Raw genomic sequence first — 22,420 nt, 5'->3', positions numbered from 1 at the left:
GGCTCAAGGGAACCCCACCACCTGCAAGCTCCCGTCCCCTCCACACCTTCCAGATAAATAATATACCCCTGGTCCTCCAAGGTGCTGCACTTGCATGCTAATCTCCCTTCCCAGCGCCACTATAGGAGCTAAGAGGCAGTGGAGGTGAACCAATGCGAGGGCCACTTAGGGATAGGCCACGATAGAAAATGGAACATTACAACACAGGCTCTTTGCACAGGATCTATGTAAACCCACTCAGAAACAGTTTAACCCTTAACTCCCTCACATCCATAAACCTCTATTTTCCTTACGTTGACGTATCCATCCAAGAGCTTTCTCAATGCCCCTATTGTACCCAGTCTCCATTACCACACCCAGCAAAGTATTCCAGGCACTCACCACTCCTCGAGTTTAAAAAAAACATCCCTGTCATCTCCCCCAAACTTCCCACCAGGCACCTTGAACCGACAGAAAACAGAAAATTACAGCACAGGACAGGTTCTTCAGCTCACGTTATGCTGACCAAATGTAAATCTCCTCCACAACAATGTAACCATTCCCTCCCTCACACTCATACCCTTTATTTTTCCTCACAGTCATGTGCCTATCTAAGAATCTTTTGAATGTCCCTATTATAAAAAGGGTCACTCTCAATAAGTAATGAATAACCCTCATGGTCAACATCACTTAAACAGATCATCTGACCAGCTGCAGATGGCTGTGGGATCTTGTTTGCCTTGCTGATTTTTTTGCCTCCTGGCAGAAACTTTGTCTGCTGGAAGGAATGTGAGACGATGCAACCGGCAGGCACACAAGAGCGCTGGGAAGGGCTCACCAGTGTGGCGAAGAGGTGGTAGAGGATGAAGTAAATGGCAACGACAGGGGCCCAAACGCGTCCGACTGCAATCAGTGTCTGGTCCATCACATCCACCCATCCTTCCTGCGTGATTATCTGGAACATGGACATGAAGGCCTGGAGAAGCAGCAAGGTAGAAACTTGTCAGCATGAGTGAAGGCTCAGTCCCCACAGTGACCCATCCATGCTGGAATCACCCCATGGATGCCCGAACTAAGTTCCAGGAGTTTGGCTTATAACAGCGGAGAGCAGCAGCTCCTCTAGGATGCTCTTTTAATGCTATCACAGAGCCTTCACGGAGGCGGGGGAGAGGCCGGAATCTTCACAGCAGTAGGATGTGACTGCCGAGGAGTGAGTCAGCATTAATACAAGACATTCCTATAACTTTTGGGCAGTGTGAGCAGTGAGAGGGAAGAAGGAGGCAAGAACGATGGATTCTTCCTCGGGGAGAAAGAGGGAAAGTGGGTGGGGGAAGAGAGAGCAAAAGGGGTGGGAGAGGGAAAGGGGTTGGGAGAGAGATAGAAAGGAGGTGGGAGAGAGAGAGAAAGGAGGTGGGAGAGAAAGGAGGTGGGGGAGAGAGAGAAAGGGGGCGAGAGCACAAAGGGGGGAGAGCGCGGTGGGGGGGAGAGCGCGGTGGGGGGGAGAGCGCGGTGGGGGGGAGAGCGCGGGGGGGGGAGAGCGCGGGGGGGGGAGAGCGCGGTGGGGGGGAGAGCGAGGTGGGGGGAGAGCGCGGTGGGGGGGAGAGTGCGGTGGGGGAGAGCGCGAAAGTGGGGGGGAGTGCGCGAAAGTAGGGCGGAGAGCGCGCGGTGGGGGGAGAGCGCGAAAGTGGGGGGGGCGTGCGAAGGTGGGGGGCAGCGTGGTGGGGGGAGAGTGTGAAAGTGGGGGGAGAGCGCGAAAGTGGGGTGGAGATTGCGAAAGTGGGGGGGGTGAGTGCAAAAGTGGGGGGAGAGCGCGCAAAAGTGGGGGAGAGTGCGCAAAAATGGGGGGGAGAGCGCGTAAATGAGGGGGAGAGTGAGAAAGTGGGGGGAGCGCGCGAAAGTAGGGCGGAGAGCGCGCGGTGGGGGGGAGAGCGCGAAAGTGGGGGGAGCGCGCAAAAGTGGGGGGGAGCATGTGAAAGTGGGGGGGAGAGCACGAAAGTGGGGGGGAGAGCGCTAAAATGAGGAGGGGAGAGCGCGCGAAAGTGGGGGAGAGCGCGCAAAAATGGGGGGAGAATGCGAAAGTGGGGGGGGAGAGTGCGTAAGTGGGGGGGAGAGCGCGTAAATGGGGGGGAGAGTGAGAAAGTGGGGGGAGCGCGCAAAAGTGGGGGGAGCGCGCAAAAGTGGGGGGAGCGTGCGAAAGTGGGGGGGAGAGCGCGAAAGTGGGGAGGGGAGAGCGTGCGAAAGTGGGGGGGAGAGCGCGAAAGTGGGGAGGGGAGAGCGCGTGAAAGTGGGGAGGGGAGAGCGCGTGAAAGTGGGGAAGAGCGCGTGAAAATGGGGGGGAGAGCGCGAAAGTGGGGGGGAGAGCACGAAAGTGGGGGGGAGAGCACGAAAGTGGGGGGGAGAGCGCGAAAGTGGGGGGGAGAGCGCGAAAGTGGGGGGAGAGCGCGAAAGTGGGGGGGAGAGCGCGTAAATGGGGGGAGAGTGCGAAAGTGGGGGAGCGCACGGTGGGGGGGAGAGTGCAAAAGTGGGGGGAGAGCGCGAAAGTGTGGGGAGAGCGCGAAAGTGGGGGGAGAGCGCGAAAGTGGGGGGAGAGCGCAAATGTGAGGGGAGAACGCGAAAGTGGGGGGAGAGCACGAAAGTAGGGGGGAGAGCGCGAAAGTGGGGGGGTGCGCGAAATTGGGCGGGAGAGTGCGAAAGTGGGGGGGAGAGCGCGAAAGTGGGGGGAGAGGAGCGAAAGTGGAGGGAGAGCATGAAAGTGGGGGGGAGAGCATGATATTGGGGTTGAGAGCGCGGAAATGGGGGGGAGAGAGCGAAAGTGGGGGGGAGAGCGCGAAAGTGGGGGGGAGAGTGTGAAAGTGGGGGGAGAGCACGAAAGTGGAGGGAGAGCACGAAAGTGGGGGGGAGAGTGTGAAAGTGGGGGGGAGAGGGCGAGAGTGGGGGAAGAGGAGCGAAAGTGGGGGAGAGGAGTGAAAGTGGGGGGAGAGGAGCGAAAGTGGGGGGAGAGGAGCAAAAGTGGGGGGGGGTGAGGAGCGAAAATGGAGGGAAGAGGGTGAAAGTGGGGGGGAGAGGAGGGAAAGTGGGGGGAGAGGAGTGAAAGTGGGGAGAGGAGCAAAAGTGGGGGTAGAGGAGTGAAAGTGGGGAGAGAGGAGCAAAAATGGGGGAAAAGAAGAGTGAAGGTGGGGGAGAGAGAGCGAAAGTGGGGAAGAGAGAGTGATAGTTGGGGGGAGCGATAGTGGGGAGAGAGTGAAAGTGGGGGAGAGGAAGCGAACATGGGGGGGAGATGGAGCGAACATGGGTGGGAGAGGGAGCGAATGTGGTGGGGGGGGAGAGCAAAAGGGGGGGAGAGAGGATGAAAGGGGGGCAGAGAGAACCAAAGAGGGGTAAAGCAAAATGGAGGAGAGAGAGATAAAGAAGGGAGAGAGGAGAAAGAAAGAGAGAGAGAGAAAGAGAGAGAGAGAGAGAGAGAGAGAGAGAGAGAGAGATTGAGTGAAAGAGAGGTGAGAGAGAAAGAAAGAAGAGTAGGGTATGAAGGGTTTCAGTCCTGGTCAGAAAGATAGTTTGACAAGAATGAGACGGGCCAATGAGCTTGTTTCTGCACTGTAGTTTTCTTTGGTTCCTCAATAATTACAAGATAAGCAGGGATACAGAGAGCATGGTGTGGATACGTTAAAAGGCTCAAGTAAAAACACCAGCTGTGCCCACCCGAGGAAATGTGGTGAATCGGTCGAGCTCCTCCACGAAGCAGAACATCTGGAGGCTGATAGATGACATGACAATGAGCAAGCTGGCGGTGAAGACCACCAAACTTCCTAGCTTCTTGCCTGGACCAAATATCTTGTAGACAAAATCCTCCAGCGCTGGAGAAATCTTTATTAGACGGACCACCCTCAGGACCTGACGGGATAAGAGACAGATGTCAACCAAGGAGGGAGCTAAACTTTTTAAAACCAATTTGCCTCCATTCACCTTGTTCTGAAGTCCAATTAAAATGGTCAAAGTTCCACATTTTTGTGTGCAGTAAATCAAGAAAATCTGAAGACACAGGGGTTGAGTGCAATGTACAAACATGCTGGAGAATCTCAGCAGGTCACACAGCAACTATAGGAAGAAAAGGGTAACCTAAGCCTTTCGTCAGGAGCTTACCGGATTCTGCTTCAACTGACAAAGGACCCAGGTGCTAAACGTTGGTTACCCTTTACTTCCTATGAATGCTACATGACCTGTTGAGCTCCTCCAACACATTTGTGTTTTACTGTACATCTTTGTGCTCTTCCTTCAGACCTGTTTTAGCTTTGTTACCTGGCCTTTCAGATTACCCAATTCACTGTGTAAAAATACTTTCCTCCGCCGATCCTCTTCACTCTATGTCCTGTGGTCTCTCACCCACCCACTCCTGGAAATCAACCAACCCCTGGAAATGACCTTAATTTCTTGCTGGATGTCTCTGACACTACTTCTTGATTGGGAGAATGTGACCCAGTGAATCTCCAGCTCCTGAATTTTGTAGCTGTACCTGGCCCACTCTTCTTATGACAGTTGTCATAAATGAGATCACAGAATATTTTCTCATCAAAGCCATTCCTGATTGTGAGCACCTCCATGAATCAAACCACAACCCCCTCCCCCCTCACTCTCAAACCTTCTGAGCACACAATAGGGTGCTTCAGGGATCTCTCCAGTAAACCTCCTCCATGCTCCAGGGACTGTCAGCACGTGTTTCTGCCTCATTTCACATCCCAAAGTCGGTTTCCTAAATTCTTGGGGAGTCAAGATGCTTTGAATGTACAGCAGGTGGGGGGGGGGAAGGGGGGGTTGTGTGGTCTACTCTGCACAGCCAAACCTGCCCCCTGACTTCACATGTTAGATTTCAGCTTGACATCTTTCTGTGCTTCAGAATCAAGGTTTACCTGAAAGTAGGTGAATTGTGAATGGTAAAGATCTGGATAGATGTGCAAGGTGGTGCCCAGAACCAGCAGCAGCTCAAACTTGTGCAGAGACGAGCTGATGTAGCCCGTGAACCCCAAACACCAGATCTTCACAAGGGCCTCCAGGTCAAACAGAATGGTGAAGGCCACCTAAGGGAAGGAAGTGCCAAATGTTTATCACAAGAACTGAATGAGCATGTTCCAGGAGTCACCAACCCCAGTCAATCCCAGTTTGCAGAATCTGACCATAAATGATCACTTCAAATTCGACCGTCTCCCTGGATCCATTGGGCGTGTCATGAAGGAGTTATGACTAGTACAGTGTAAATGGAGTTTTCATAAAAGCAATCAAATCATCTGCTTCTGAGCTGTATGATTCTATTAGAAACACAGAAATGCTGGAGGAACTCAGCAGGTCTCGTAGCATCCATAGGAAGTGAAGATATATTTCAGGCCCGAGCCCTTAAAAAAAAATCACGTTTTACAACACTGCAAATCCATTTCAAATACATCTGTTGTATATAAGGAAAGAAGAAAGAATAGAAAGAGTCCCCCCCTAACCCCATACAATGCAAAAAAGTATAGGACAAGAGATCTTTAGCAGGAGCACTCCTTCTTCTGATATATAAAGACCTTTAGGAAAAAGGGATTGTCTGTTTCATTTAAATATTCGTACCCACACTTTATTTTCCAAAATAGATGGTATTTATCTCTTAAATTATAAGTAATTTTCTCAAGTGGTATACAACTCCGAACGTGCACATGCCATCTCTCCATTCCCAAATCTGTATCAAACTTCCAAGTTATAGCAATACATTTTCCAGCTATTGCTAAAGCAATTTGAACAAACTTCACTTGATACATGTTCAATTTTAATTTAGATTTAACCCCTCTAAATTTAGATTTAACCCCTCTAATATCACCCAATAAAAATAACATTGTATTCTGCGGGAATTTAACTCCTGTTACTCGTTCCTACTTCCAACCAAAAGGGTTTAATCTTAGGACACTGCCAAGCAGAATGCAGAAATTTACCAACTTCCTGTCTACATTTAAAACATTACACCAAAAAGATCTGGTCCAATTTATTTAACTTTTATGTTGTCAAATATAACTGATGAATAAAAATTATATTGTGCTAACCGATACCTCACATTTATTGTGCTTTTCATACTTTCTTTACATAACTCGATCCAATTGATGCTCATCTCTTTGCTTATTCGAATCTTTGTCTTAATTTATGAACCCCTACTTTCCGAGCTTTCTTTTGTATCAACCTATATATACATTATTGAGATAAATTTCTTTATGTCTCCATTACACAACAATGACTCCACTTCTGTCCCTGCTGGCAATAGCGGACCTTGAGCAAAATTTTCACTTAAGCATTTTGTGACCTGGTGTTCTCAGATACCTTGAAATTCTTCATTCTACTGTAAGTGATAAATTTCCAAGCTTCAAAACAATCCTCATTCTTCTTAATACACCGACGTTGCCAAATCTTTAAAATTTGATATCCCATAGAAAATGGAAGAAATCTATTTTGAAATATGGGTGTTCTTGATATTAAACCTCCAATCTCTTTATCAACCTTATTCCAAAGCTCAATTTGTTTCAATATATAAAAGTTTCTCTATTTGTTATTAACAATCTTAAATTCCATTTAGAAATAAAGTCTTGTGGGTTTGTTTCCCCTATTTTACTAAATTCTATATTCATCCAAGCTGGAATTTTGTCTAAGTCATGCATTCATTAATAAATCGCAACTGGGCTGCTTTGAAATAGTTCATAAAATTGGGAAGTTGGGGCCTGAGCCCTTCTACGAGATTCTATTGTTGCAGGAGCTACTGATGGTTCAATGGGTCACACCATTCAACAATGAATCAAGGGTTGTGGGTTCAAGTCTCAGTGCAGAGATCTCCAGCAGGAACTCAAGGGCAGGGTTGAGGGAGCATCTTGCCAGAGGAGAGGTACAGAGGAACAGGGCCAAAGGGAATGTTAGGCTAAAAGGGCATGACCTGAGGGAGCTCACCACCAGATAAATGGATCTGAGGGTGTAGAGGAAACAATACACACGGCTGGGGTGGGAGAGTAGGGTCCAGAGGGATAGATCCAAGGGAGCACCTCAGAGTGGGACTGAGGGAGCACACCAAAACTGCGGCATTAAGGAGCACCCCGCCTTGGGGTCAAGGGAGGAAGTGCTCAACCAGAGGGCCAAGGGATGGAGGGAGTGCCCCATCACCTAATTAGCTGAGTTTTTGACAAGTGCACCCAGAATGCTATCATAGATTGGACAATAAAAGTGGCTTTGCCTGCCTAAAGATAATTAATCTTTCAAAGTGAATAATTTTCATCAATTTAAGGTTTGCAAAATGTTCCATCCATTCAGTATGGACAAAATTAGAGGATAATTAAAAAAAAAGTATTATTATGTTAATGAAAACAAGTTCTTGTTACAAGAAATGGGCAGATGCCCAAATAAAAGGATGGTGGTGGGGGAGGGGGAGAGCACAGGTAGGCAAGGTGATTGATGTATACAGGTAAGCAATTTGATGTTTCGTTGCCATCTTAGGCAGGCTCGCCAATTGAACGAGCCATCGGCTCTAGTCCACAAACTTCCACCAAGCACACATCAGCAGAGATATCTTTTCCCAGATCAATCCATCTCAAACTCATCCTGACATCCAGAGGGAGACTTGTGTATGTTCAGAGATCATTTTACACCACACAGTATCATGTCAGTCCTGGGGAGTTTGGGAACTTGTTTCCGTAAAAGATGAGAGCACGTGTTGACAGGAGCTCTCTCCGTACCCAGGAGGCATTCACTAATGGATCCCAACACTGCCAGACGGTTACAGCAGCCTTACTGCAGATGGATCTGACACATCTGCTTACAGCAAGTTTTCAATCTCTTGGTACAACACACTGAGGAAAAGAGATTGGGATTGAGATTTTGAAAGATTTGTGTCATCACAACACTCATACTGCCTGTTTCCTATGATTACAGTGAACACAGGATGAAAGTGTGGGGAAAAAGGGAAAAATTGAGGAGAGTGGGCATGGAGAGGAGCGAAGGGGAAGGAAAGGGTTGAGGGGAGGGTCGAGGGGGAGGGCCGGCGATCAAAGGCCATAGGTGAGGAAGAGGGGCAGCGTCGCAGCAGCGATGTCGGATTTGATTCGATCGAAAGCCGCTGTGGCTTCGGTCGAGAGGGGAAAGGAGGTGGTCTTGATAAGAGGACGCGCCTTGTCGGCGTAGTTTGGAACCCATTGGGCGTAATACGAGAAAAGGCCCAGGCAGCGTTTGAGAGCTTTCTGGGTATGGGGTGGGGGGGTAAGTCCATTAGGGGACGCATGCAGTCAGGATCTGGCATGACTATCCCGTTCTCCACCACGCAACCTAGAATAGCGAGTCGTGTGGTCCGGAAGACACACTTGTCCAAATTGTAAGTCAGGTTCAGCCGACGGGCAGTTTGAAGAAATTTGTCTATGTTGGCGTCGTGGTCCTGCGTGTCGTGGCCGCAGATGGTGATATTGTCCAGATATGGGAAGGTAGCAGTTAGCCCTTTCTGGTCCACCATCCTGTCCATTTCCCGCTGGAAGACCGCGACACCATTCGTGACCCCGAATGGTACCCTGAGAAATTGATATAGCCGCCCATTTGCTTCAAAGGCCGTGAATGGTCGGTCCTCGCAGCGGATCGGGAGCTGGTGGTAGGCTGAACGTAGGTCAATAGTGGAGAAAATGTGGTATTGGGCGATCTGGTTCACCACATCCGTGATGCATGGCGGGGGGACGCATCCAGGAGCATGAAGTGGTTAATGGTCTGGCTATAGTCGACCACCATCCATAGTTTTTCCCCGTTCTTGACAACCACCACCTGGGCTCTCCAGGGGCTTGAACTGGGTTCGATGATCCCTTCATCCAGCAATCTACGCACCTCACTCCTAATGAATTGCCTGTTTTCGTAACTATATTGCCGACTTTTGGTGGCCACAGGCTTCCAGCCAGGGGTGAGGTTTGCGAAGAGTGCTGGCGGGGCAATCCGGAGTGTGGAAAGGCCGCAGGATTGGCCCCGGGGCACGGGGGCAGGTTGCTCGGGTGCTTCGGGGGTGGGGCGATGGCAGACCGAGAGGGGAGCGTGGGGTCCCCCAAAGTGTAGGGACACCATTTGGAACTGACACTGGAAGTCTAATCCCAGCAACACTGGGGCGCACAATTGGGGAAGGATGAATAATTTGAAGTGGGTGACCGTTACGCCCTGTACTTCCAGCGTGGCGATGCAATACCCCTTTATCCCAGTCGAGTGCGACCTCGTCGCTAATGAGATCCTCTGGGTAGTGGGGATAATGTCAAGTCCCCAACGGAGGGCCAGATCTGGCTGGATAAAACTGTTAGTTGACCCAGAGTCAAATAAGCAATTGGTGTAGTGTCCATGCATTTTAATCAGTTCCATTGCTCTGGTGAGGGGATGAGAGCATTGCTGGTTTAGTGTTATTGAAGCAGTTGACAGGGGAGCTTTGCGCGATGACGTCACGCAACGGGATGACGTAGTCAACGCTCGAGGAGCAGGTTGGAGGACCTCCTGGAAGTGCTGTTGTGGCGGCGTCGGCGGGTGAATGGTAAGTAGTGGGGTTTGTAGTTGCTCGTGATTGGCGGTGGCTAGGTCGTTGGTCGCGGCGGTTGGGTCCTGGCGGTCGTCGGCGATGGACGCTAGGGTGAGTATCTGGTTGGCCGCTGGGGTGGCTGTGGCGGCGGTAGCAGCAGCGGTAGCGTCGGCCCCGGGGGTGTCTGTGGCGGCGGCAGCAGCGGCGGTAGCGTCGGCCCCGGGGGTGTCTGTGGCGGCGGCAGCAGCGGTGGTAGCGTCGGCCCCAGGGGTGTCTGTGGCGGCGGAGGCAGCGGCGGTTGCGTCGGCCCTGGGGGTGTCTGTGGCGGCGGCAGCAGCAGCGGTAGCGTCGAGTGTTCCGCACGGGGGCGAGAGGCGGGCCAACACCATGGTTGTGAGGGTGGGCTGCCCCTTCCGGGTTCGGCGTCTCCGTGACGTCAGGCGTTGCCGTGCAGGGGAGCCCTCGCTCTCATTGGACGAGAGCTCTGGGGAAGAAGAGTTTGAATGGGATAGTGGCGATTGGGCTTCACACGAGGCACTGTGTTTGCCGGCGGCCATTTTAGACCTACAGACTGCAGCAAAGTGGCCCTTTTTAAGGCACTTCTGGCACCTGGCTTTTCTTGCTGGGCACTGGGATCTGCTGTGTTTGTCCCTCCCGCAGAAATAACATTTTGGGTTCGCAGGGGGCAGGGTAGCAGCAGCCAACAGGCCGTCAGTGGTAGGGTAGAAGGGCACTCTACTCACATCAAAACGTGGGGTCCAGTCCCTAGAGAACTCGGTGGACTTTAAGGCTGCATCCTCCATTGTAATTGCAATCCGGGCCACGTCCTCTAGTTTTTCTACCCCTTGCTCGAGCAAGCGCAGCCTCACTTCGTTCGATCGGAGCCCGGCCACATAGGCATCCCGGACGAGATCATTTGTGATCTCGGCAGCAGTTTTGTCCACACAGTTACAGTCCTTGCCCAATGCCTTTAATACTTGTAAATATGCCCTGCTGGACTCGCCGGGCTGTTGCTTCCTCGAAGCAAGCACGAGCCGGGCATGAACTCTGTTCACCGGTTGATTATACAGTTCTTTCAGTACCTTTATGGCTGCGGTGTAAGTGGTCTCATCCTGGATGTTCTCGTAGACTCTCAAGGACACCATAGACAGCAATGCTGTTAGATGCTGGTTATCCTCCTCCACCTCAATGAATCTCAGGAAGTTTTCAAAGTTCAGCAGCCAGAACTTAAAGGCTTTGAAGGCTGTAGCTGACTGTGGGTCGATATCAAGTTTTTCTGGCCAAGTAAAACGCTCCATCCCTTTCAAAAAAATTCTTTTTGCTAATAAAATTGTAGAGCTCGTTGAAAGAACCAAAGACTTGTTGATCCAAACCAAGGCTTTTATTAGCAAAAGACAGGAGCTCTTCACAGGTGGCCGACCAGTCCAGAATGATCCGACCTGGCTAGGGACACAACCCTTTAAGGCCCAGACAATAGGCGTGGCTTAGCTCTCAGCCAATCGCTGTAAGCACAGTCTAGATACAGTAACTATATACACTATGTACTTTTCAGTTGTTCGATTGCCTTATATGTCTCATCCAGGGTGGGAACCTCATCCAGCTCTAGCCTTAGGGGCTGTTGAGGGAGCTGGAGCAGGGCGGAATCATGGACTGAGCGGTTGGCACTGAAAAGAGATTGGAAGTGTTCTGACCATCGGTTGAGGATGGAGATCTTGTCGCTGAGGAGGACTTTGCCGTCTGAGCTGCGCAGCGGGCTTTGGACTTGGGGTGAGGGGCCGTACACAGCCTTTAGAGCCTCGTAGAAACCCCGGAAGTCGCCAATGTCCGCGCTGAGCTGGGTTCGTTTGGCGAGGCTGGTCCACCACTCATTTTGGATCTCCCGGAGTTTGCGCTGAAGATGGCTGCATGCGCGACGGAAGGCTTGTTTCTTCTCTGGACAGGACGGCTTTGTAAGGTGAGCCTGGTGGGCAGCTCGCTTCTTTGCCAGCAGCTCCTGGATTTCCTGGCTGTTTTCGTCAAACCAGTCCTTGTTTTTCCTGGAGGAGAAGCCCAGTACCTCTTCAGTGGATTGCAGTATACAACAGACTCGCCAAGGCAAATAGCGCCTTTGGAAGACTACACAAAAGAGTCTGGAAAAACAACCAACTGAAAAACCTCACAAAGATAAGCGTATACAGAGCCGTTGTCATACCCACACTCCTGTTCGGCTCCGAATCATGGGTCCTCTACCGGCACCACCTACGGCTCCTAGAACGCTTCCACCAGCGTTGTCTCCGCTCCATCCTCAACATCCATTGGAGCGCTTACATCCCTAACGTCGAAGTACTCGAGATGGCAGAGGTCGACAGCATCGAGTCCACGCTGCTGAAGATCCAGCTGTGCTGGATGGGCCACGTCTCCAGAATGGAGGACCATCGCCTTCCCAAGATCGTGTTATATGGCGAGCTCTCCACTGGCCACCGTGACAGAGGTGCACCAAAGAAAAGGTACAAGGACTGCCTAAAGAAATCTCTTGGTGCCTGCCACATTGACCACCGCCAGTGGGCTGATAACGCCTCAAACCGTGCATCTTGGCGCCTCACAGTTTGGCGGGCAGCAACCTCCTTTGAAGAAGACCGCAGAGCCCACCTCACTGACAAAAGGCAAAGGAGGAAAAACCCAACACCCAACCCCAACCAACCAATTTTCCCCTGCAACCGCTGCAATCGTGTCTGCCTGTCCCGCATCGGACTTGTCAGCCACAAACGAGCCTGCAGCTGACGTGGACTTTTTACCCCCTCCATAAATCTTCGTCCGCGAAGCCAAGCCAAAGAAAATACACTATGTACATTGGTGATAGATCTGTACTATCACAGGGGTAAGGTTGTGAATTGGGGTGGGGTGAGTGCAGGAGGGTTGAGAGGGGATAGAGGGGTGGGATCGGGGGGAGATGGAATTTTGGGGGAGAGGGGAGAAAAAGGGAGATATGGGGAGGGAGGGAGATGAGGAGGGAGGGAGAAGGCGAGAACACTGATAAAGCATCATTTAGTGTTATATTATAAGGGAGGAGCCGTGAATGTAATACAACTCTTAGCACTGACAGTGGTGAATCATCTCAGATGTAAGCTTCAACTCAAAATAACATTACTCAGGAGAATACACCATAGGATATAGAAACGGAGTTAAGCTATTCGGGCCACCAAGTCTGACCCAATATATTCCATCATGGCTGATTTACCTCCCTTTTATATCCATTCTTCTGCCCTCTTCCCATAACTCTTGATACCTTTCCCAATCAAGAACCAATCTACCCCTGTCTTAAATATATCCAGTGACTTTGCCACCACAGACATGTGCTGCAATGAATTCCAGATTCACCACCCTCTGGGTAAAGAAATTCCTCCTCATTTCTGTTTCAAAGGGACATTTTTGTATTCTGAGGCTGTGCCCTCTGGTCCCAGACTCCCCTACCTCAGGAAACATCCTCAACGCATCGACTCTCTCCAGTCCTTTCAATATTCAATTGGTTTTAATGAGATTCCACTTCATTCTTCTAAACTTCAGAGAGTTCTGTCCTTGAGCCATCAAATGCTTTTAATGAAAACCTTTTCATTTCAGGGATCATTCTCTTCACCTCCAATTGTTCATCTCCATTGCTAGCACATCCTTCCTTAAAAAGGACCCCAAAACTGCTCAAAATATTCCAAGTTAGACAAGAAAATCTGCAGATGCTGGGGTCAAGTGCGATATATAAAAGTGCTGGAGAATCTCAGTAGGTCACGCAGTGTTCACAGGAAGCAAAGAGCCCAAAACCTTGGTTTCCCTTTACTTCCCATGGATGCTACGTGACCTGCTGAGTTTCTACAGCACATTTGAGTATTGCATGGCCATATTATATTCCACTAAGTAGACAAGGAAAAAGACACACCCTCCCAGCTCACTTAGTATTCTGCACCTGTACAATTGTGGCAATCTGACAGAGGCAAATGTAGAGGACAGCTGAGTCAGGTTGAAGGGTGCATGTGTTTCAATGCTCCATCACAGCGCCCTACTTCCCATACTCCTGTTACCCTCTATCCACCACCTCTTCCCCCCCCACCTCCCACCCCCTTGCCCACCGGGATTGTGGTGTTGGCTTATCATTCTTACCTCTGCCAAGTAAAACATGTCATAATGGCTCCTGGAACTCTCCTCCTTGTAGTAATTGCTGGCGGCCACAGTGACGTCCACAGCAACCATACACAGGACAAACATGTGGAAAATGGAAGACTGCATCATTTTCTGAAGAAAGAGGAGGGGCAGGGAATAAAAGGCAATAGTTATGGAAGGTGTGCAATGAAACGTGAGACACTTCCACTCCTGGAACACCATGTAACGACATCTGTGCAAGCCCACTTGGGGTCTTGGGCTTTATAAACAAAATCAAAGCAGTGATCTACAATTTTGAGTAACTCCATCCTCCTTTTTTTCCTCCCCTTTCCCTCACTTTCCTCATCCCTCTGACCCCTATCCTTTCCTTTCTATCCCCTACCCATCAACTCTTCAGCTTCCCCTCCCTTCCTCCAACTCCCCAGCCCTTCCCTCCTTTCCTCCTAGCTGAGAGCACCTTCCTGTGCCCCCTCCTCCTATTAGCTCCTTTCCTTTCTACCCCCCTTCCACTGTCATTCACCCATCACCTGGAAGCTAGTGTTCCTTCCCTCTCCTTCTCCTGCCCCAACCTCTTTCGGGCTCAGGCCTGATGTATTGGACGGGAAGGCCTGAGAGAGAACTGAGGGACAGATGAACCCTGAAGGTGGTGGTGAATGTTATGCTTGCCTTCATTAATTGGGACATGGAATACAAGTGCGAGAAGGTTATGGCACAACTTTATAAATGATTGGTTTGGGTGCAGCTGGAGTATTTTAGCCAATACTGGTCACTACATGAGAGGGACGTAACTCCATTGGAAAGGGTGCAGTGGAAATTCCGCCTGGAATGGAGTGTTTCAGTTATGAGGCGAGTACTGCAAGGAGGGGCATGACAGATAAATACAAATATTTGAGGGTTATTCTAGTTCATAGGAAACTTTACCAACAACTACAGGGCACAGGTTTAACATAACATAGGGGGTACAAGATTCAATCTTCGATGAACTTCCAGATCGAGGGAGCAGTCATTGTCAGAGCGGTAAGCCTTTGGCTCAACAAGCTTTGGAAAGGACAGGTAAGAGGTGAGGAATAGTAGGAGTTGAAATAAGGAAGGGCCACTCTTTTCAAGGAACAAAACGGATTCAGCAGGTAGGCACGGGTGAGGGAAGGTTTTAGATATCATATATTTTGTTCCTCTAGTCATAAACAGAGGGAATGGCAGTCAAGACAGGAAAGGCTTCTCTTGCAGAATGTGGGTCGCCAGGGAAGCCAGCAATATCCTTGACAATTTCATCTGCGTGAAGTGCATCCAGCTGCAGCTCCTGACAAGTTGAGTTAAGGAATTGGAGCTAGAGTTGGATGAACTCTGGATCAATCAGGAGGCAAAGATGGTAATAGACAGGAGTTACAGGGGCACTATCACATCTAGGATGCAGAAGGAGAGTAGATGGATCATAGGAGAGTGAAAGGGAACAGGCAGGCAGTGCAGTGTACCCCTGTGGCTGTTCCCCTCAATTACAAGTATCTCATTTTGGAAACTGTTGGGAGAGGATGACCTACCAGTCACGAGTCAAGGCGACCAAGTCTCTGGCACGGAGTCTGGTCCTGTGGCTAAGAAGGGTAGGGAGAAGAGGTGAGTTGTAGTGATGGGGATTACATAGTTATGGGGACAGATAGAGGTTCTGTGGAAGAGATTGAGTATTCCAGAGATACGTCCAAGATATCTCATATCAAGTTCATGGCATTTTCAGGAGGGAGGGTGAGCACTCAGATGTCGTGGACCATATAGAGACAAATAACATGGGTAGGAAAGGTGAAGAGGTCCTGCAAGGACAGTTCAGGGAGTTAGGCACTGCATTGAACAACAGGACCTCAAGGGTTGTGATTTCAGGATTGCGACCCATGCCACGTGCTAGTGAGGTTAGAAATAGAAGGATAATACAGCTTAACAAGTGGTTAAAGACATGGTGTAGGAGTGAGGGCTTCAGGCTTCCAGATCATTGGGCTCTCTTTAAGGGAAGGTGGGACCTGTCCGATGGGACGGTTTGCATCTGAAAAACTGGATGGGGACTAATACCCTTGCAGGAAGGTTTGCTAGTGTGGCTCTGGAGGGTTTAAACTACATTTGCAGGGGACAGGAACAAGAGGGCCAGAGCAGAAAGAGAAGTGGAGGAGGTAAAAGATGATGTGAAAATTACGAGCACTGTTAGAAGTCAATAGGTTGTATGTGGTGGAAATTTTCTAAAGTGAATCTATTCAATGCAAGGAGTACTGTAGAAAAGGCAGATGAGCTTAGAGCGTAGATTGGCACGTGGAATTATGACATTGTGGCCACTAGTGAAACTTGGTTGCAGGAGGGACAGGACTTGCAGCTCAATGTACTGGGCTTCTGTTCCTTTAGACACAAAAGAATGGAGGGATGAAATGGGGAGGAGTGGGATTGCTCATCAGAGAAAATATCACAGCTATGCTCAGGCAGGACAGACCAGAGGGCTCATCTACTGAGGCTAAATATGTGGAAGTGAGGAATGGGAAAGGTATGGCCAAACTCATGGAGTTATATTATAGACATCCCAATGGTCAAGAGAATTAGAGGAGTGAATTTGAAGAGAGATAGCAGACAGCTGCAGGGAAAATAAGGTTGTGACAGTAGGGGATTTTAATTTTCTACATACTGACTGGGACTCCCAAACTATAAAAGGGCTGATGGCTTGGAGTTTTTCAAATGTGTTCAGGAAAGTTTTTAAAAATTAATATAAAGAGGTACCAACTGGAGAGAATGCAATACTGGATCACCTTTTAGGGATCGAGTCAGGACAGGTGACAGAAGTATGTGTTGGGGAAAGTTTTGGGTCCAGTGATCATAATTTCATTAGTTTCATTAATTATGGAGAAGGATAGGTCTGGTCCTTAGGTTGAGATTCTAAATTGGAGAAAGGCCAATTTTGAGGAAATGAGAAAGAATCTAGAATGAGTGGATTGGGTAAGTGGAGGCCCTTCAAAGGTGAAATTTTGAGAGTATAGAGTTTGTATGTCCCTGACAGGATTAAAGGCAAGGTTAGCAGGTATAGGGAGCCTTGGTTTTTGAGGGATGTTGGGGATCTGGTTCAAAAGAAGAGAAAGGTGTACAGCAGGTATAGGCAACATGGAGCAAATCAGGTACTTGAGGAATATAAAAAAATGCAAGGAAAACCTTGAGAGAAATCAGGAAGGCAAAAAAAAAGACACGAGGTTGCTTTGGCAGACAACGTGAAGAAAAATCCTAAGGGTTTCTAGAGGTAATATTAAGAGCAAAAGATAGTAAGGGACAAAGTTGGTCCCTTTGAAGATCAACAAGTGGTTGGCTTTGTACTGTGCTACAAAAAATTGGGGAGAATTTAATTTTTTTTTCATGGGGCTGTTAGCGTGTACCTGTGCTTTAAATCATCACAAGATTAATTTTCTTTCTTTTTCAATCTTTTTATTGGTTTTAATATATGCAAAATACATAGGTACATATAGTAATAATAAAGTAAGTTAATATCAAGTTACAAGTATCAAGTAACAATAAATGGAGCAAGGAAGACATAACTAATCTACAGGAAATTATTGAGGACTTCGTCCACAAAGCCAAGCCAAAGAAGAAGAAAGAAAAAAAGAAGTGAACCGGTGTGGACTCGAAAGGCCAATATGGCCTGTTTCTGCTCCGTAAATGGTTATATGGTTATATGGTTCATCTGTATTCGCTTAGGAAACAGATAGTCATGGGAAGTAAGGAAAACAAACAGTGAGGTCATGGAATCTATACAGATTAAAGAGGAGGAAGTACTTGCCGTCTTAAAGCAAATAAGGGTGGGTAAATCCCAAGGGTCTGACAAGATATTCCCTCGAACCTTGAGGGAAGCTAGTGTAGAACTTGCAGGGGCTCTGGCAGAAATATTTAAAATGTCCATAGCCACGAGTGTGGTGCCAGAGGAATGGAGGGTGTCATGATAATGAATATGTATGAGATGTACTGGAAGTCACGTGGTATGAGAGAGATAAGAACTCAAGCAGGAGAACAAAGGAAACGGGAGAATAAAGCCACTGGGAGAAGTTTACCTGATATAACTTGTGTTTAATGTTTTATTAACTTCACATTTCAGGCCACAAATGTGACAGAGGGTAGATCACGTTGTTCCATTGTTTAAAAAAATGTTCCAAGAGTAACCATGAAAACTATAGGCCAGTGAGCCTGATGTCGGTAGTAGGTAAACTATTGGAAGGTGTTCTGAGAGATAGAATACACAATTATTTGGATAGCCAGAAACTGATTAAGGATAGTCAACATGGCTTTGCGCAAGGTAGGTCGAGTTTAACAAATCTTATAGAATTTTTCAAGGTTACCAGAAAAGTTGATGAAGGAAAGGCTGTGAATGTTGTCTACATGGACTTTAGTAAGGCCTTCGACAAGGTCCCACATGGGAGGTTAGTCAGGAAGGTTCAGATGCTAAGTATTCATGGTGAAATTGTGAACTGGATTTGAAATAGCTGGATGAGAGAAGCCAGAGAGTAGTGGTGGATGATTGTTTCTCAGACTGGATGCCTGTGACTAGTGGTATGCCTCAGGGATTGCTTTGTTGTTTGGTTATTTATATCAATGATCTGGATGATAATGTGGTAAATTGGATCAGCAGGTTTACAGATGACACTTAGATAGGAGGCATTGTGGACAGCAAAGGTTTCAAAGCTTATAGAGAGATCTAGACCAGCTGGAAAAATGGGCTGAAAAATGACAGATGGATTTAATGCAGACGTGTGAGGTGTTGCATTTTGGAAGTACAAACCAAGGAAGGATGTACATGGTGAATGGCAGGTACTGAGAAGTGGTGTAGAAAAGAGGGACCTGGGAATACAGATACAAAATTCCCTGAAAGTTGCGTCACTGGTGGATTGGGTTGTAAAGAGAACCTTTGGCATATTGGCCTTCATAAGTCAAAGTACTGAGTATAGGAGTTGGGATGTTATGGTAAAGTTGTATAAGACATTGATGAGGCCAAATTTGGAGTATCGTGTACATTTTTGGTCACCTAACATAGAAACATAGAAACATAGAAGATAGGAGCAGGAGTAGGTCATTCGACCCTTCGAGCCTGCTCCGCCATTCAACGAGATCATGGCTGATCTTAAAGTTCAGTACCCCGTCCCCGCCTTCTGTCCGTAACCTTTAATACCCTTATACTGAAGAAATAGATCTAACTCTCTCTTAAATATATTTAATGAACCTGCCTCTACTGCCCTCTGTGGCAATGAATTCCACAGATTCACCACCCTTTGGGTAAAGAAATTCCTCCTCATCTCGGTCCTAAATGGTTTGCCTATTATCCTCAAACCATGGCCCCGGGTTCTGGATTTTCCCATCATTGGAAACATCCCATCTGCGTCCATTCTGTCCAGTCCTGCCAGAATTTTATAGGTCTCTATGAGATCCCCTCTCAATCTTCTAAATTCCAGGAGTACAATCCCAATTTGCGCAATCTTTCCTTATAAGTCATTCCTGCCATTCCAGGGATCAGCCTGGTGAATCGCCTCTGCACTCCCTCCATTGCAAGAACATCCTTCCTTAGATAAGGTGACCAAAACTGCACACAATACTCCAGGTGTGGTCTCACCAAGGCCCTGTACAGCTGCAGTAAGGTATCCTTGTTCCTATACTCAAACCCTCTTGATATGAAGGCCAGCATACCATTTGCCTTTTTAACCACCTGCTGTACCTTCAGAGACTGATGTACAAGTACCCCTATGTCTCTCTGCACTTCCCCATCTCTTAATCTATTGCCATTCAAATAGTAATCTGCCCTCCAGTTTGTATTACCAAAGTGGATAACCTCACATTTATCCACATTGTAGTGCATTTGCCATGTATCTGCCCAGTCCCTCAATTTATCCAAATCACACTGGAGCTTCCTGACCCCCTCTTCCGTGCACACAACCCCTCCTAGCTTAGTGTCATCTGCAAATCTGGAGATATTACATCCAATCCCCTCATCCAGATCATTAATGTAAATTGTGAACAGCTGGGGTCCCAGTACAGATTCCTGTGGTACCCCACTGGTCACCGCCTGCCACTCAGAAAACGAGCCATTTATCCCAACTCTCTGTCTTCTACCGCCAGCCAGTTCTAAATCCACATCAATACTTTGCCCCTAATCCCATGAGCCTTGATTTTGTAAGCCAGTCGTTTATGCAGGACTTTATCGAAGGCCTTTTGGAAGTCCAGGTACACCACATCCACTGGCTCTCCCCCATCTATTTTACCTCAGGAAAGATATCAATAAGATAGAAAGAGTGCATAGAAGGTTTACTAGGATGTTGCCTGGACTTCAGGAACTGAGTTAGAGGGAAAGGTTAAACAGGTTAGGACTTTATTCCCTGGAGTGTAAAAGAATGAAGGGAGATTTGAGGGAGGTATTTAAAATTATGAGGGGAATAAACAGAGTAAAAAAAATGGCTTTTTCCACTGAGGGTAGGTGAGATACAAACCAGAGGACATGGGTTAAGAGTGAAAGGAAGGGAACTTCTTCACATAGAGAGTGGGAGGAGTGTGGAAAAAGCTGCCAGCTGAGTTGGTGAATGTGGGCTCAATTTTAGCAGTTAAGAATTTGCACAAGTACATGGATGGGAGAGGTATGGAGGGCATGGAATGAGTACAGGTCAGTGGGACTAGGCAAAAAAAATGGTTTGGCACAGACTAGAAGGGCAAAGGGGCTATATTGTTCTATGATTCAATAGTGCAATTAGAGCTTATTGTTATATATAAATGAACAATGCACAGGTGCTTTAAAATTTTTGCTACAGCCACACAGGTACATACATTTCACCAATTACCACAATAAAAATTTTAATTACCACAAATGCAAGAGAGGGGAACTTGGGAGTCCTCAATGAAGATTCCCTCAAGGTTAACTTGCAGGTGGTAAGAAAGGCAAATGCAATATAAGCATTCATTTTGAGAGGGGGATAGAATACAAAATCAGATGTAATGTTAAGACTTTATAAGGTATTGTTCAGACCACAAATGGAGTATTGTGAACAGTTTAGGGCCCCATATCAAAGGAAGAATGTGCTAGCACTGGAGAGGGTCCAGAGGAGGTTTACAAGAATAATCTTGTGAATCAGACAGTTAACACGAGGAGCATTTGTTGGCCTTGCGCCTTTACTTGCTGGAGCTTAGAAGGATGAGAGGAGGATCTCATAAAAACATGATGCATATTGAAAGGGCTGGGTTGAGTTGATGTGGGGAGATATTTCCAGTAGCAGGAGAGGACGCAGCCTCAGAATAAAAGGACATCTCTTTAGAATACAGATGATCAGAAATTTCTTCAGCCAGAGGGTGAAATTCATTGCCAAGTCACTGGGTAGATTTAAAGTACAGCACAGCTTGATATGTTCTTGATTAGTTAGGATATCAAAGGTTATGGAAATAAGGTAGGAGAATGGGATTGAGAGGAAAATACATTAGGCATAATTTGAACAGGAGTGTAGACTTGATGGGCTGAATGGGCTAATTCAGATCCTACTCCTTACGACTTGAGGTAGTCATGGTCCCACAATGGTAGTGAATAGGAATCAAGGTTGAGTAGCAGAGTAATCTGTTTATCTCTTTACAGTTCTTTGCATCAATGGTTTTCAAGCTTTTTCCTTCCACTCACATAACACCTTGAGTAGTCCCTATGCTATAGGTGTTGTTGATGGGTAAGGGATTGCTTCGAATGGTATGAGAGTGGGAAGAAAAGGTTGAGAACCCCTGCTCTAGACTTAATCATTACTGAAATATTTTGCTGGAGAAAAATTGTCATTGGCCCATTTCCTTTGGAGTTATGAAACCGTGCACATAACAAGTCAATTAGGTTTGATTAAAACACTAGTTTTCAGGCTTTTTCTTTCTACCCACATGCCACCTTGAGTGATCCAGTACTAATCACAGAGCACCTGTGGCAGAGGGATTACTTGGGGTGGACGGAAAAAAGTTTGAAAACCACTGGTTTACATGTATAGTTTAGTTTTTTTTTGCACTGCCTGGCCAGCAGGAAAAAGGATCTCAGGGTTGTATGTACTCTAACAATAAATCTGAAGGTTAGAGCAGTTTATAGAGGTAGAGAGGGGCAAGTCTGATAGGGGACTACAAACAATGTTAAGATGTCCAATACTGAGCCAGCCTGAGTTAGCAATTGAAGTCAATGGTTCCCAGTGGGAATCTGAGTTTAGTTGTCTGTGTGTGGACACTGCAAGGAAAAATACATCCCAGAGTCCACATTCTAAGAGTTTGGTCTAGAATAATCCCTTGGCTTTACCACTGCAAAACTGGGGAACCAACAAGGGACAACATGTAAAAATTAGAATCATGTCTTTTGGGGCTATTAATATCGAGTATGTTCCAGAAATTCAAAACTCTCTATCTCCAACAGTCAATTGTAAATTTTAGAGCTAACAAACTGGATGATGCCCAACATTAACAGATAATGATAATAACTTGCCATATATATTGTACAATGCACATATGCACCAAAATCCTCACTTGCGACCGCCAGGCAAGTACTTGTAAAGAAAAACTATAATGGGAAACCATCAAATGAAATCAAAAGAGACAATAAATTCATGATATAATTAAATATTCAGAGATAGGTCAAAAGTAGGGAAAAAGTGCTAGCTTAATGATCAACAGAATCTCACTGAAAAGCAGAATGGATTTGAAGGGCTGGATGGCCTTCTCATGTTCCTGGTCCTTATCTAGCAAGACTAAAGCAGATGGTCTGAAGATTAATTTATTCCCAGAAATATTTATTTTCCT

General features: G+C 47.4%; 1 protein-coding gene across 1 annotated transcript in view; it reads right to left on the bottom strand.

Moving 5' to 3' along the window:
• nalcn (sodium leak channel, non-selective) overlaps nt 1–22,420 on the bottom strand; it is a 240,857-nt gene that overhangs the window by 138,198 nt on the left and 80,239 nt on the right. Inside the window, exons 10-13 of the mRNA XM_069890481.1 lie at nt 13,634–13,765; nt 4,884–5,051; nt 3,679–3,870; nt 818–955 (exon numbers count right to left, since the gene is read on the bottom strand). Of these exons, the coding sequence (XP_069746582.1) occupies nt 818–955; nt 3,679–3,870; nt 4,884–5,051; nt 13,634–13,765 (630 nt within the window). The remainder of the gene's footprint in view (nt 1–817; nt 956–3,678; nt 3,871–4,883; nt 5,052–13,633; nt 13,766–22,420) is intronic.

Source organism: Narcine bancroftii, chromosome 7 (genome assembly GCF_036971445.1).
Source record: "Narcine bancroftii isolate sNarBan1 chromosome 7, sNarBan1.hap1, whole genome shotgun sequence".
Taxonomy (NCBI): Eukaryota; Metazoa; Chordata; class Chondrichthyes; order Torpediniformes; family Narcinidae; genus Narcine; species Narcine bancroftii.
This window is presented reverse-complemented; position numbering and strand designations above follow the sequence as displayed.